The 14,149-nt window shown below is 39.6% G+C and overlaps 1 protein-coding gene across 9 annotated transcripts in view; it reads left to right on the top strand.

Annotated features, from left to right (window-relative positions):
- atp11c (ATPase phospholipid transporting 11C) overlaps window positions 1–14,149 on the top strand; it is a 53,068-nt gene that overhangs the window by 7,824 nt on the left and 31,095 nt on the right. For 8 of the 9 annotated variants that reach the window (XR_009797263.1, XM_061836018.1, XM_061836019.1 and 5 more), the window contains exons 1-2: window positions 13,230–13,285; window positions 13,414–13,533. Coding sequence is in view for 8 of the 9 variants with exons in the window: in XM_061836018.1 (XP_061692002.1) it covers window positions 13,241–13,285; window positions 13,414–13,533 (165 nt within the window). In the remaining variant the exon portion in view is untranslated. Of the gene's footprint in view, window positions 1–13,229; window positions 13,286–13,413; window positions 13,534–14,149 lie in introns of those variants that run through there. The other variant, XM_061836017.1, reaches the window with a different exon arrangement.

The following is a 14,149-nucleotide window of genomic DNA, read 5'->3' as shown; positions in this document are numbered from 1 at the left end:
ATCGCCTTTTTGATTAGGAGCGACAAATGCATATTGATTCTCGTTGCTCAATTTGGCTGCCGTTAGTCTCTCACTGCGAGTTAGGCGGCAGTTGGCCCTGCAAAAACGGCTCATTTGTTTCCCCTCGCGTCTTCTCACTTTGCGATCGCCTGCACTTGGCGACGGAGCACACCTGCGACAAACGGGAAGAAAATCTAATATTGTGGATCACGGGCAGCGTGAATGGCTGATTTGTGCTGCGATGAAATATAGCGCAGGGCAGCCCCGACCCAACCCAGAACCTTGAGTGAAACCAGTGGGTGGATCTTTATCTTTCTTGGATGGGTGTAAAAGAGCACCGTCTCTAGTTCTCCCCCCCCCCCCCCCCCCTCTGTGGTAGTCATCCATTTCTGTTGAAAAGTGAGGTTGAATTCTCAGTTTGTATGTCTTAATAATTCATATTCATTTATTTTGAATTATCTTGCCCATGGTTCCTCCCTCTTGACCCGCCTGCCAGGCTTGTGGCACTCCAAATGCATCCTCATCATCCATATATGCATAAAGGCTCCTCCAGAGACTTTCTGCTCCTCGCAGTGCGGCATGAAGCGAATTTAGAGGTGTGCGCGCTCGAGACTTTTTGTCATCGCCCCTCACTTTTTGTTTTATCGTCAACTGAAATTGTCGGATGCACTGTGAGAAGAGATGCGGAACGGAAATGTTCCTATCTGGGTTTAATGAGCGTGTGGGAGACATAGTAGCGTGCCGCTTCCCATGTACACAGAAAACACAAGAGAGTCAACATACCCTTTAAGCAACAGCCAACAATGATTATCGCCATGGTGAACTTACACCCTCGTAGGCTACGTTGCTGAAACAAAACCAAGTTTCATTTCAAAGGTCAAGTGTCATGAAATGGATGATTTTTAGTATGTTATTAATGGAAAAAAAACGGCAGCTGGTATGGACCCATTTGTTTTTTTTCACCACAAAACATGATTTTGACGATATGGCTTTTTGTAACTCACCATGAAAATCCTCTCGAGGGATTTGTTTTTTACAAAAAGTAGGAAGTGACGGAGGCAGTAGCGGACTCGTTTGTTTCTATTAGTTTTACCTGCGGGAAGATAGCTCATTGTTCCTTCATGTTAGCCAAAATGCCGGCTCGTTGCATTGCTGGATATTGCTCGAACACTCGGGAAGATGGATTTACCCTTCACAAGTTTCCAAGAGACCTGGTTTGTCGTGAAAAATGGATTGCACGGGTGCAAAGGACGAGAACTTCGTGGGTTCCAAATGACAGGGAGGTGTGTATACAGCTACTGAAAACAGTAGTTTTTTTGGGGGGGGGACCACGTAATCCGTCTCTCATAATGGAACAAAAAATCCGCGTACGTATGACAGTGGTGCTAAATGTGTCGATGTGGCCGTCGGACGAGTTCCGCGTCGGTCTTGCTGGCGAGCACTTCCGCGTCGTGCATTACGGACGAGCACGGCTTTGGCCGGTCCATACATACTGTCTGGGAGTCTGTTGTTAGTTAGAAGTGAGCCGCGTATCATCTAAATATGGCTCGAAACAATCGGGTAATATTTCCACGGACACTTTGCTTGATTGTGAGAAGTTCTCTTCTTTGAAAAGAGCTTCCATGTCTGAAGGGGCGTGTCCCATAGTAGGGGCCACAGCATGTTTTCGATAGCGAATGTCCGGGGTGAAGTCACGGACAGTAGATGCAGCCGATATGGCGACCACTTGGATGTCGAATGACACTTCCGCAACTTTGCGCATGGATGACACGCTCTCCGCTCATATTTATTTTTTCGTATGGACATTGAAGTGAATAATGTTACGTATTTTTCATTTCAATATCTATTTTAGAATGTTTGTAGGCATGACACTTGACCTTTAACATAGTCACACTTCACTGAGGGGAACGAGCTTAAGAAAACAATTCATCAGAGTTCATCGAACCTCATCTGATTTTTCTCAATTATTGTCCGTGATGTTGTCTACAGATGAGTTACGTCCAAAAAATGACAGAACATACATTTGGGTACGTGATTATTAAAGATATTAATATTTTGCAAGATAGCCACTTTTTACTATGAATAGCCTTTTGTTCAGAGATTTATCTTCAAACTCCTACACAAGAAAGGGGAAAAGTAGAAGGTTTAAGGACCTTCATCTTAAGTAGCTGAACGTGAAGATTTGTCACATACAGAAATAGTCCGGAGAGCGCAGGCACTCGACTAGAAAAACCATACTCCATTTATGGCAACACTACTTTAAATTCTCTTTAATTATAGATTAAAGTGTGACTAGACTGCGGCTCGAAGTCCTCCTCACTTTTGCGCAAACCGGAGATTTTTCTCCCCGAGAACCGAGAAGGTTTTCTAGCTTTTGTCGGTTTCTCTTTAATGCCGAGGAAGTGTGTCAAGAGGGTTGGTTGATAGTGGTGAAGGTGACGCAGGAGAAGTCGTACTAATTCCCAAACCAGGTCAAGCCCGCAGAAGTGAATAAAGGGGCGGGGGGGGGGGAGCTAGTTAAAAGATAATTTTCTCAGTGAATATAAAATCGGCTTTTAGTTGAAACCTCACCTGCATCATCCTTTCGTTTGTTCTCGTCAACTATTTAGTCTTTTTCAGAAACCGCACGCCTTCAGTCAAAGAAAGCAAACAAGTAACTGTGAGCACGCTGTACTTTTCTTGTGGTTGAGACGAACAACTTTGTATCTGCTTTTCATTATGTCAACATTCTTTACAAATTATTTTTTTAAATAGTTACATGGTTCCACCCTTCATTTTCTGTGCCACATTTCCTCACTAGGATCGCAGGTAAATTAAGACTCTAGAGGAGGGGTGTCAAACTCCTTTCACATTGTTGGCCACATACGGCCTGTGGAGATGTCAAGTGGGCCGGACCATTAAAATGATACCATACTCTGCTATAAATATCGCGTCTTTCCTTTGTTTTGGTGCAAAGAAGCACAAGAACATTAGGAAAATGTTTTTAATTTAATGAACATTCCTTTTACAAAACCCCTCAGATTTATTTTGACAAATGTGCAATTTACTTTTATCATTTTCATAATATAATCGCATATCGGCAAAAGCTTGTCGCTTCTCGGGACGTACATTTTCAGCCGCTTTCACCGTGCATCGTTCAATAAAGTCACCGTCAGAATACGGCTTTGATGCTAATGCTATTTCGCTAGCACTTAGGTAGCTTGCTTTTACCGCTGCTTGTCGATTTCGGATGAAAGTCGACTTCTGTTCAACCTGTCTAACCGTCTGCAATTCGTTAATCTTATCTCATCTCATTGTCCTCGCAAGCCGTCATATTTTTCGCCGTGAAGAGTCTCATAGTGGCGTCGGATATTATATTCCTTCATTTGCGAAACTTGTTGCAAACACACCAAGCACAAAGGTTTTCCGTGCATTTCTATAAATAAATAGGACGTGGTCCATTTTTACTACTACTTTTTACTACTTTTCTCCGTTTGGATAGTGACATTTTGGCTAATGAGGGTGCAGGGGAGGGGGAGAGACCACGGTAAAGTTTTTTCATTGATACTGCTGTGTTGGGTCTATCTCATTGAGAGACTGAGACTGCTGTTGTCTTCTACTCTTATCAATCCATGAATTGCATTTTATTAAAAATATTTCATATCTTTTATGCATTTTTTTTCACTTAAATTATCCTGCGGGCCTGATCGAACCTCCTTGCGGGCCGGTTCCGTCCCTCAGGCCTTATGTTTGACACCCCTCTAGAGTCTAGAGGCAGGGTACACACGTAACAGGTCACCAGGCAAAAAATTGAGCACATAAAGGAAAGCTTGCTCATTTGCCCTTAAAACAGTGGAATGTCTAAGATCCATGTCGGGATGCCGGTCAACTTCAGATTTATTGTATTTCAAACCAATTATTAACGTGTGACATTTTGAAAATTTATTTGGTGTCTTCATACGCACACAAAATACAAAAACGTAAAGAAGAAAGACGTTCACAGATTTAATCCTTGAAATAATTACCAAGCTGTTTACTGTACAGCAGTGTTTGAAGATTTTTGAAATGCTTTTAAAGTGTTTCCTGATAATTTGTGGTACATTTATGGTGTAAATTATTAATAGGCAATTATAATCACTTTTAAATTAGATTTTCATTTACAAAATGTAGCTATTTGTGGTCTGGCTCAGTCACCATCACCAGTAATTAGCAGGCGTCCGCTAATAATAAAAAAAAATCTCTTTCTAGGGTTGCCACCTGTTATGTTGTCACAAACCGCGGTGACATTTCCACAGTTGCCTTCCCACACGACGAGGTGACTTGCTCAAGTGGCGTTAACACAACACAAAGCGTGTTTTGTGGGGCTTTGCGAAACAATTTGAGGAAGGAGCTCCTATCGCAAGGTCTCGTCTCCCCCCCCCCCCCCCCCCCCCCATTGTCGAGGGACTTGGTGCGATGTAGGCCAGTACCAGCCCACGGTACAGAACGCTCTGTGTCTTGTGCAGCTGCGAGTATTCTCGCAGAACAATGAGCCTTTGCCTCGGGATCAGTCCTCTGTTGAAGTTGTTACTCTGGCCCGGTCATCGGTGTGCGCAAACAACAGCGTCGGCTCTGATAAGGGCTCGTCATGCAATGCCAACGGCCAGGGTGGAGGTAAATCCTTTCTCACTGCTGGGCAGTGGTGTTGCCCTTTGATCAAATTCTTTATTATTATTATTAATAATGTGGATTATTTCAGAGGCCATGTCCATTAAATTGCACTTACTTCATATTCCGCTGGCATTGATCCGTTCAGCTGTCAAATTACTTTTTAATGCAGAGACAAGTACATTTGAAGAGACCAAAAAAAAAAAAGACTTGCCCATCATAGCAGTAAAAAATGATCTAATAGCCTCCCATTTGATTTAAATTCATATATATACACACACATAGAACTATTACATTTAACTATACAAAATATTTTAGTGCTGAAAAGAGAAAAATTAGCCCATGTTAAGAATTTGTGTGTTTCACAGGAAAGCAGACAAAGGAAGAATAATCTGGGGCGACAACATCTTTCATCTCGTCTGATGTCTTTGAGCTACTGTATATAAATATCAAAAGACTGTCAAGACGGCAATCATTTTGGTTGTGTAATCCTAACTCTTGAGAGGCTCACATGACTGAAACTGCGTCTGTTCAGGAAAAGTAATGCCGGTAATGCTTTTGTACCATTTGCGACTCACTTTTGTCCCTTGTGGGCGCTAGGTGTTGTACTGCAGTAACGTTGGAGTGCAGTAATTATGCCCACGGGGGTAAATTAGTGTCATCGCTCCTCTTCTAAGGCCAAAGCTTTTAAAAACCTGTCAGAATAATCAGTTCAAGTGTTTTGCGTTTTTGTTGCTTTTAACATTGATGTAAAGTTAAGTGTGTTTGCAGGGTATTTATGTGGTTCCGATGAGATTTAAAGAACAAGGTGTTGCACCCTAGAGCAAGGGTCTCCAATCTTAAATACCGTTCGAGACATTTTTCCCACAGGAAAAAAAAAAAAAGACACGTAGCCACAAAAGTCCTTTGACATCTAGTGGGGATAACACCAAATAAAAAAAAAGAAATCTAAAAAATGTGCTGTTTTTGTTCAAATCAGTGATCTGTTAACACAGAACGCAAAATGTATTTTTGCTATCTAACAAAAACATTTTGAACACCGAAAAAGCAGTTGGTCGAAGCTTGCTTTCAAAAAAATCGGTTTATCTTCCCTTTATGTATAGAATTTAAAGCTTAAGTTAAATTGTCAACCTGCAGTGAAATAAAAATGCAAGCCAAAAAAACAACATTATTTTGTGTTGTTTACAGTCAGCTATCAACTAAAAAGGATTATTTCGCTTAACAGTGTAAAGTACCATATATTTTCCAAAATAATATCCAATGAAACATTTATTTACCTGGTTAATTACATTTTTGTTCCAGAACCTCAGCGTACATCATCGGCAAATCTGTGCTATAGACATATTTTTTTTCACACACAATTGTAAAAAGTCATTTGTGTATCATACTGTATTTGTTTTCAGTACAGTTGAATGAAGCATTTAGCAATAAACTTTGATTTTCTTTCGAAACGTTTCCATCTTGTTCAACATGCTGTTAGTAGTGCATGTCCGAGCTTAGATCCCTGATGCTCTGTCCACTTCTGTCAGACCCCTTACACCTCATTAAATGTGTTGTGTATTGCACCAGTGGATTTTCTCTCTCTGTGGCACACTTTGTGCTTTTCTGTTCCCGTTACCGCCCAAAAGCTCAACAAATGCACATTTTAGTTTTTTTGTATCAAGATACTTTATGCATGGATGCTTTTACTCTGTAAACACTGGCAGTAGTAGCAGCTCTTATAAGTGACATCCCTTTTTTTTTCCACTTTCAAGCCTGAAATTACACCACGTCCGTGAACAAAAAGGAATTTATACTTTTCGACTAAGGTGACTCACTAATCGCTTAGTAAATGTTAATTACGCAACCTTATGCAACAATCCAAAGCACTTCACACCCCCCAATAAAGCAGCAATGCTCATTATCTTGATCATCTTTGCCATCGGACCGCTCACATTTCTCTTCTTTTAAAGCATTAGTTGACATTTGTTAGCTTTTGCACACGGAAGTTCTGAAATTATTTAAAAAAGACGCGATTCCCAAAATCTTTTTTCCTTCGGTAATGCCACACTAACAGGGTGTGTCATGCCCAAAGCGGTACATTTGGAAAAGCGGGTTGCTGTGTGGTTGAAGTGACAAACGCTCATCTGAAATGTCGGCCTACTTTCATCGGTGGCGCTGACACATTTCCAAGCCGACGTTATGCACCATCAGAAATAGGTTGGCTTACATCCTCACTGGATGAATCAAAAAAACAAAACCAAAAAAAGAACAAAGGACATTCACATACGATTGTCATTGTACTCTCATTTGACACATAATGATCATGCTGAAGCTCTGGTTAGCGCACAGTACTTGAATTCTAGGAAAAGATAGTATTTTGTTATTTCCCTCTAACATCGTAGAGTTTACCCTCAGGTTACAACACTTTTATAAAATAATTCAATTACAACAAAGGTCAATGCAAAATCTCTAGCTCTGAGCTTAGCAGGGATAATTCTTTTTCCCTACACGTACTAATATTATTGCAGTAGCACACACCACTCATTTTAGAAAAAGGTTGGTGCAATGGCGCCGAGCGAGGAGGGAAGAGTCCATAAAAGACAGCATGTGCAATATTTGGGACAATCACATACTTTACAATGACTGTAATGTGTACCACAACAGTCCATCTATAATCACTAACATAAGGGAATGTATCGATGTTAGCGACATTACTATAGCATGCAAATGGACAAGGATAGACACAGCTCCCGCTGCACTTTTAATCATTTTATTCCATAAACCATAAGAAAACAATTGTGCAGTGAGGACGTTTTTACACAACTCACTCTAAGTCACTTCAACATGTAGCCCGCTAACAGCTTAGCCAATTAACAGCCAGCTAATTCTATACTCTGATTTGCTGATGTCTGTCACCTAGGCCCAAAAAAAACATATTCCGATTTCCTACATTTCAGAACTAGGGTCGGTATTTTTATCTATTTTTTTTTTTTTTTTTACAAAATATTTGTATTCTTTTTCCAGTACATGGTACTGCCATTTTCTTGTCAGTTCTTGTTAATTCACGCTCTTGTGCAAAATGCGATCAAAGTCCATGATGGGGCCTCTCATAGAGAAACACCGGAATATTAGCAGCGATGATAAATAAACTTGATTTTTCTCACGAACAAGGTGGAGGGTAAGCCAGGCAGTGGTCCTACACAGGAAGGCAGTCCAACAGGGCGATGGTACAAAAATGTGAAGAAGTGGCAAATGGCCACGTCGCCGCCCGCCCCCGCTGCTGTCAAACACCTGACTTAAATCTGTGCTTCCTGGGCGCGCCACAAATGTGCACGTGGTATTGATACATTATTTATTATGTGGTGTCAAAATGTTAGGGGTCTGTGGGGAATTTTTAGGTAACTGAATCTGGACCTCAACCTTTTTTTTTTTTTTTTTTTTTTTTTTTTTTTTAAATGCCTTACAAACCTAATCCCCACTTTTTAAAAGCACATGTTTGCAAGTTGCAGATATGACAATAGAATGTCAGAACGGCGCCCGCACTGGACAAATATAGTATCTGCACCACACATGCATGTTATTGTTAAAATCATTATTTTCTTTTCTTTGATTGGATAATCGGTAGAATACTCCGTTGTAAAAATAATCAATAGCTGCAACCCTAATTTACCTGGACCCAAGAAAATAGGTAGTGTAATAACCAACCATTTTAGTGGATTGTTGCTTCTTTTTAAATGAAAATAGTTTGTGGAATAAGCAAACGATTTCAGTGTATTGTCTCTGCTTTTATGAGGAGGAACAAATATTTCAGAGACATCCTGTGTAATGCAGTTGGTTCACAGCATCAATTGCACAAGTCCAGCTCTGCCGCAGTCTCACCGTCCTTAACAACCCGTCTGAAACGATTTCATCTTCTTTCAAAGGAAGGCCGTAAAAGGCTGCTGAAATGTTGCCCGTGTGAATTTTTTGTCACACAGCTTCCTTTCTGCTTACAGTGCATTTATTCAACTAAGAGTATCCCATTTATGACAAAGCACATTGCGAAATACAAACCAAGTCTGGCAGGACGCACAGTCGTCAGAGTCTGGGTAACCCTTGTAACGTCTTCACAGTGTGCGTGTGTGTGTAATTAAATGAAAATTTGATTGACATTTTCAAGCTCACTCAGTTCCTGTAATGCACCATTCATTTCTTAATTCGGCGTCATTGGGGGCTGGTTATATGCTTTATCAATGTAATTGGTTTGTCGCTGATACCCTTTGATCAAGGAATACTGTCTACTTGGTATTGACGTAGTAGCACTTGACTTTTGGCCGTGCTTATTAACTGTTGGCTTTGAACGCCGCTTTTGGCATCGAATGTCAAGGCAAATGCAATCAGTGACGTATTTCTTCGGGAGCGGCGTCTCGTGCGTGCCGGTGAGCTCACTATTTTTAAAGATTACATTTGGCCCTGTGATCGTCGTCATATTTTATAGCAGGAGCACTCAGTCGAGCGCAGACCTTCGCCAAGGCTGAAAAATAATTCAAAATAGGCGTAGTCACCTACTTATTACTGGCTATCTTAAAACTGTACTTAAGCGAAACACCTAATCAGGACAGTATAAATGGCTCTAAAATCCCCCATAACAAATACATTTAGGAAAAAAATCAATGACAAGGATTGACTTATGTGACCTACTGCTCTTATCACAAGTAATGTAACATTTGTGCTATGTAAGTTCAGTTTTTGTAGCAAGTAATGCCTCCACATCACAGTCATTTTGATGCATCAGCTCGGAGAACTCTGGGATTTTGGCTCATTCGCGCTTTCCAGTGAAAAGTTTTAACTAAAACGTATCTGCCAATTTGATAAATGGTTCCCTGAGTTGCATATGAAACAAAAGGGTCGAGCAGTTATTTCGAAAAATAATCAAATTGTACTGCTTTGCTCTAAAAAAAAAGCTTTTTGAACCAGAATTTCTCTAAGTGATATTACACAAAAAATGTTAAAAGGCCATTAAACCCCCCGCTCTCCCAACGCAATTTCTCCAGATCCTGGTTTTGAAAAGTCTGGGTGTGTACTACTTTGATTGAATTGGCCACTGAAACCAGACTCAGCATTTTGACAGTCAGTCATAAGTATGACAGTCTTTTTATGGGTAGTCATGTGCATCATTTATCCTATTGTCGCCATGCAAACTCATATAGCTGGTTGCAAACTTTCATTTCAATATGGTTCTAGTAAAAATATGAACATTCCCTTCAATTTATTGACGTGTGAGAGAAATTCTCAAATGAGAACTTTTCCGAGCCAACGACGGGAGTGGAAATTATTCTCTCATTGTCTGCACTGATGACCGCAAAAGCCTATACAAGTCTTAAACCCTTTACTTTTTAGAATTGCTGGTATACCTTGAAATTGGTAACTTTCTCATGGATAGGTAGAGAGCTTCCCCAAATATGCTCCCGGATTCTTGGTGTCTTAGCATTTTTCTTCTCATACTGCCATGCTGCTTCTCTCAACTGTGCTGCTTGAGAGCAAAACAGAATTGTCACTAGCAATGTTTAACCACCCTTCGAGCGCCCAACGTTTCTTGGCGCATCTCATCAGCAGTTTGTTTATACAGCTTTTCAGCAAGTTTAATCTACAGTATATGAAAAATCCTGCAATAACCTTTCTTTACCGTGGACATTAGCGTGGCTCAAGGACAAACTGCCCTCTAAAGCGTGCTGCAGGTGAAAGATGGATATCAGAAAACTCATTTCTTTTGTTTGGGAGATTTTCAGAGCACAGAGAGGAAGAATGATTCCCCGTCTGGCGCTAATGTACAACTGTCGTCTGTTGGGATGCTGTAGTTTCTTCTAGGGGATTGTTGTATTAATATAAAGAAGCAGGAGGTACCCATGTGGTGTTATCCTGTTTGTACTTCCTCTCTTGCACTATTTCTTCCTCACACTCTCCCCGTAATCCTTTGGCAGCCTGGTCCATCCGGTCCTGCAGAAGGGTTTATTAATGTGTGCCAGCCAAGATGGAGATGGGAGATTTGACAGCCACACCGAGGTGTGAACATGGCTGCTTGTGCACACAGACAGACGCCTTATCCAAATATTCTGGCTACCTCCTCTTGTCTGCTTCATGGGAAATGAGAAGTCGTGAAGAATGAATAAAAGCATTGTTACCTTTTGGTTCACTAAATTATTGCATAATATGGAATCCTGGATTTTTTGCTGTCGTTCCAGGATTGATTTGATCGTAAAATCGCGTAAGATCGCAGTCCAGGTTGCTCTAATACTCAGTCTCTGGCACCAGGCCATGATGAGATGTTCATCGTAATTGGCTCCCTCAACCGAAATGCTGCTAAGCTTTGTACTAGATAAAACAGACCCCCAGTTTATCTTTAACAATTTTAGAGGGACTGCGTTCCCAGGATATCTGGAAACAAAACGGGTTTTACCAAAAGCAGCTTTGTAAGTCATTAGATTTTTGTTTGGGTCTTCTCAGGCCTGCATGTTAACCTACCACCAAATCTTTGATACCAGAAAAAGGATCTTAACACGTTCACTTATGTGGATGTTTGTAGTCGTCACCTAGAATCCAACCATTCACTGCACTTGATGTACAAGATCATTAGGTATGTTTTTCAACAGGTACAGTAGGTGTGGTGTGGAAGAGTGTTTTCTCCCAGCTTTTCTTTAGAATTCAGCGTTGGGAACAAAAATGACTAAAATATCATTTTAGGGTTAGGGTTAGGGCACAGCTTTTGAGTAGAAGATGAAATATTAGGCCGTAGGAGAGGGAGGCCAGGTGTTCAAAGTGGGATCAGTTTTGATACCTCACATTCTGCTATGTACTGTATATGTCTGGTATTAACAGAGTATCCGTGAGAACAGCTAATAGTGTGCGTTCCAATCATGAGAAAAGATGACACACTTCACGGAGTGGGTAGTGAAAGCATTAAAAAAAGCCACTCTTGTTCAACTCGAGCTATGATTTGAGTCAGCGTGACTCAAGCTGTATTTCTCATGTTAATAAATGATTATTTTGCCATCAGAAGTCCCTCCTCTGGATGGTTGTGTAAGATATTTTCAATAAAACCTTGTTGTTCCCAAAACCGCAGTTTTTGGTCAGAATCAATCTTTTGCATATTAATAAAGAACAGAAAAAGCTAGAAGCAATGTTTTTTTTTTCTGGAGAAAGAAGAGTACTGCTTTAATAGATTTAGTGCTTGTATTGTCACAGATCGTTAGATTCTGTGGGTTGACAAAGATGAGTCAAAATGGTCTTTGACAGCTGGCTGGGAATATGGGAAGTGCTTCTGAAAATGGCTGAAAGTGAATGTTAATAAAATGCTTGAATGGATGAACTCACTTTATGTGCTCATTTTGCTTAAAATAGCTGCTAGCGTACAACATTTAAATATTTAGACAGATTCCGAAAGTGCCCTAAGATCTTCCGTGTGAAGTTTTTTTTTTGGGTTGTTTTTGCTACAAATGGAACAAATTAGTAAAACTACAAAAGAAAGCTTTGTAAATGAATGTCTGATATTAGAAGGGCATTTGGAAGAAAGGAATACTCTTATGCTTTTCCCGAGTAACAAAGATGGCTCTGGAATCGACTCGTGTCTGATCTTCATTGAGAAATGTGTATTTTTTTTTTTTTGGGTGGGGTGCTTGGGGAAATCCCAAAGCAATTTAGACATTCAAAAAAACACTTAAATCCTAAAATGTGAGCATCTTCTGTCTCCTGAATCAATTCCCAATTGAAATACCATAGTCTGTCGCTGGACTTGAACCAGCCACCCTAAAAAATTAAAAAAAAAAAAAAATATATATATATATATATATATATATATATATATATATATAAATGAAAAAAATGCACATTTTTAGGACCCGACCGGTTTATTTAAAAAAAGATTAATCGGCTGAGAAAACAAACTATAGAGGATAAAATAACTTTTTTTGTACCTTTACATCCCGAAATGAACATGAAACTAATGGAAATTTTCCATTATTTTAATAATTCTATTTTTTTCTGCATAAAATTATGGAAATAAACCAAAAATTTGAATTGGGCATTATGCCCTGCATTATGAACGTAGCCTTGGCAGCGTGACTACCTGGCCGCCACGTTTGCATGGGCAACATTACCATCAGATGATACATGTACAATATATTGAAAATAAGTCATAATTTACTCAATTGTTAAAGTGTAGATTTTTTTTTTTTTTGTCAATACAGAGTACACAACTTTAATTGTTTTTTTTTTTTTTTTTTTAGTCATGTTCCACATTGCTAGCTTTAAAGGGACCTCCCGATTAATAGACATTTAGTTACTCTTGATTAATACACACATTTAGTTAGCCTAAAGTCCTAATAAGGCATCGTACGTCAAAATCAAACTGGAAACAGTACTATTGTGCTACAATTAAGAACTGGTACATGTCAGTACAGTATTATAATTGTAATAAGTTAATAAATTTCTTGTTCTGTAGTTAAAATATTTATTTAATTTAATGAAATCGAATTAAAATTTTTTAAAATTTAATTTGTTATTAGTTAATCTGAAAGTGGAAACAATTGGAAAAAATTGTCAGAGTTGCTTTTTATTTTATTTTTTTTTCTTTGAAAAGGGAATATATCAGCTGTTTATGTTGGCTGGAAGATTAATTGGTCTGGTCCTATGTATTACCCAAGTCAGTTAAGTAACACATTTTTGTGCATGATTTAATTAGTGTTTATGATCTGCCCTTAATCCTACATGTTTGTCTTTATCTCTATTTCCACCCGCATCATATGCTGACTCCTTTGCTCCTCCCCACAGTTTAAAGGCGAAGAAAGAAGAGTAGACAGTAGGACAATCTACATTGGGCATCAGCCAGGTTCTGCCAGCGAGCCTTTCATCCCGCCAAAGTTTTGTGACAACAGAATTGTGTCGTCCAAGGTAAGGCGCCACTTTTGCTCTACTGAACATTTTAACTGCACACCAGCAGCTCAGGTAAATTTCCCTTTTCCCACCTCGGCGTGTGGTCAGTTTTCCACTTCAAACTAATACTGTGGGAAACTGCCAAAATAAATGAACTAAGTGATGTACTGGTGGCATTTGTGACTAAGACTGGCTGTAGCAGTAGGCCTACAATGATAATAAGCAATGCGACAATTGTCTGCCATTTTCTTAAAATGGAGTACTGTATTTTCCGCACTATAAGGCCCACCTAAAAGCCTTTCATTTTCTCAAAAGCCGACAGTGCGCCTTATATATGGATCAATATTGAGGCTTTAGTGCAGCTCCATCTAATGGTCACATAACGTAACCCCAGCTTCTATTGTAGCGTCTATTCCATGCGCCTTATATATGAAAAGAAGTCTTAAAATAGGCCATTCATTGGTGGTGCGTCTTATAATGCGGTGCACCTTTATAGTGCGAAAAATATGCTACTTAAAGTGTGTGATATGTTACTCTTCGCTCTTTGACTAAGCGTGCTCTTAAGACGACAACCCAGTTGGAGTTTTTCTGTAAAACTAAACTCACAACTAAAATAATTTTAATCCTGTAAAAA

Source organism: Syngnathoides biaculeatus, chromosome 11 (genome assembly GCF_019802595.1).
Source record: "Syngnathoides biaculeatus isolate LvHL_M chromosome 11, ASM1980259v1, whole genome shotgun sequence".
NCBI lineage: Eukaryota > Metazoa > Chordata > Actinopteri > Syngnathiformes > Syngnathidae > Syngnathoides > Syngnathoides biaculeatus.
This window is presented reverse-complemented; position numbering and strand designations above follow the sequence as displayed.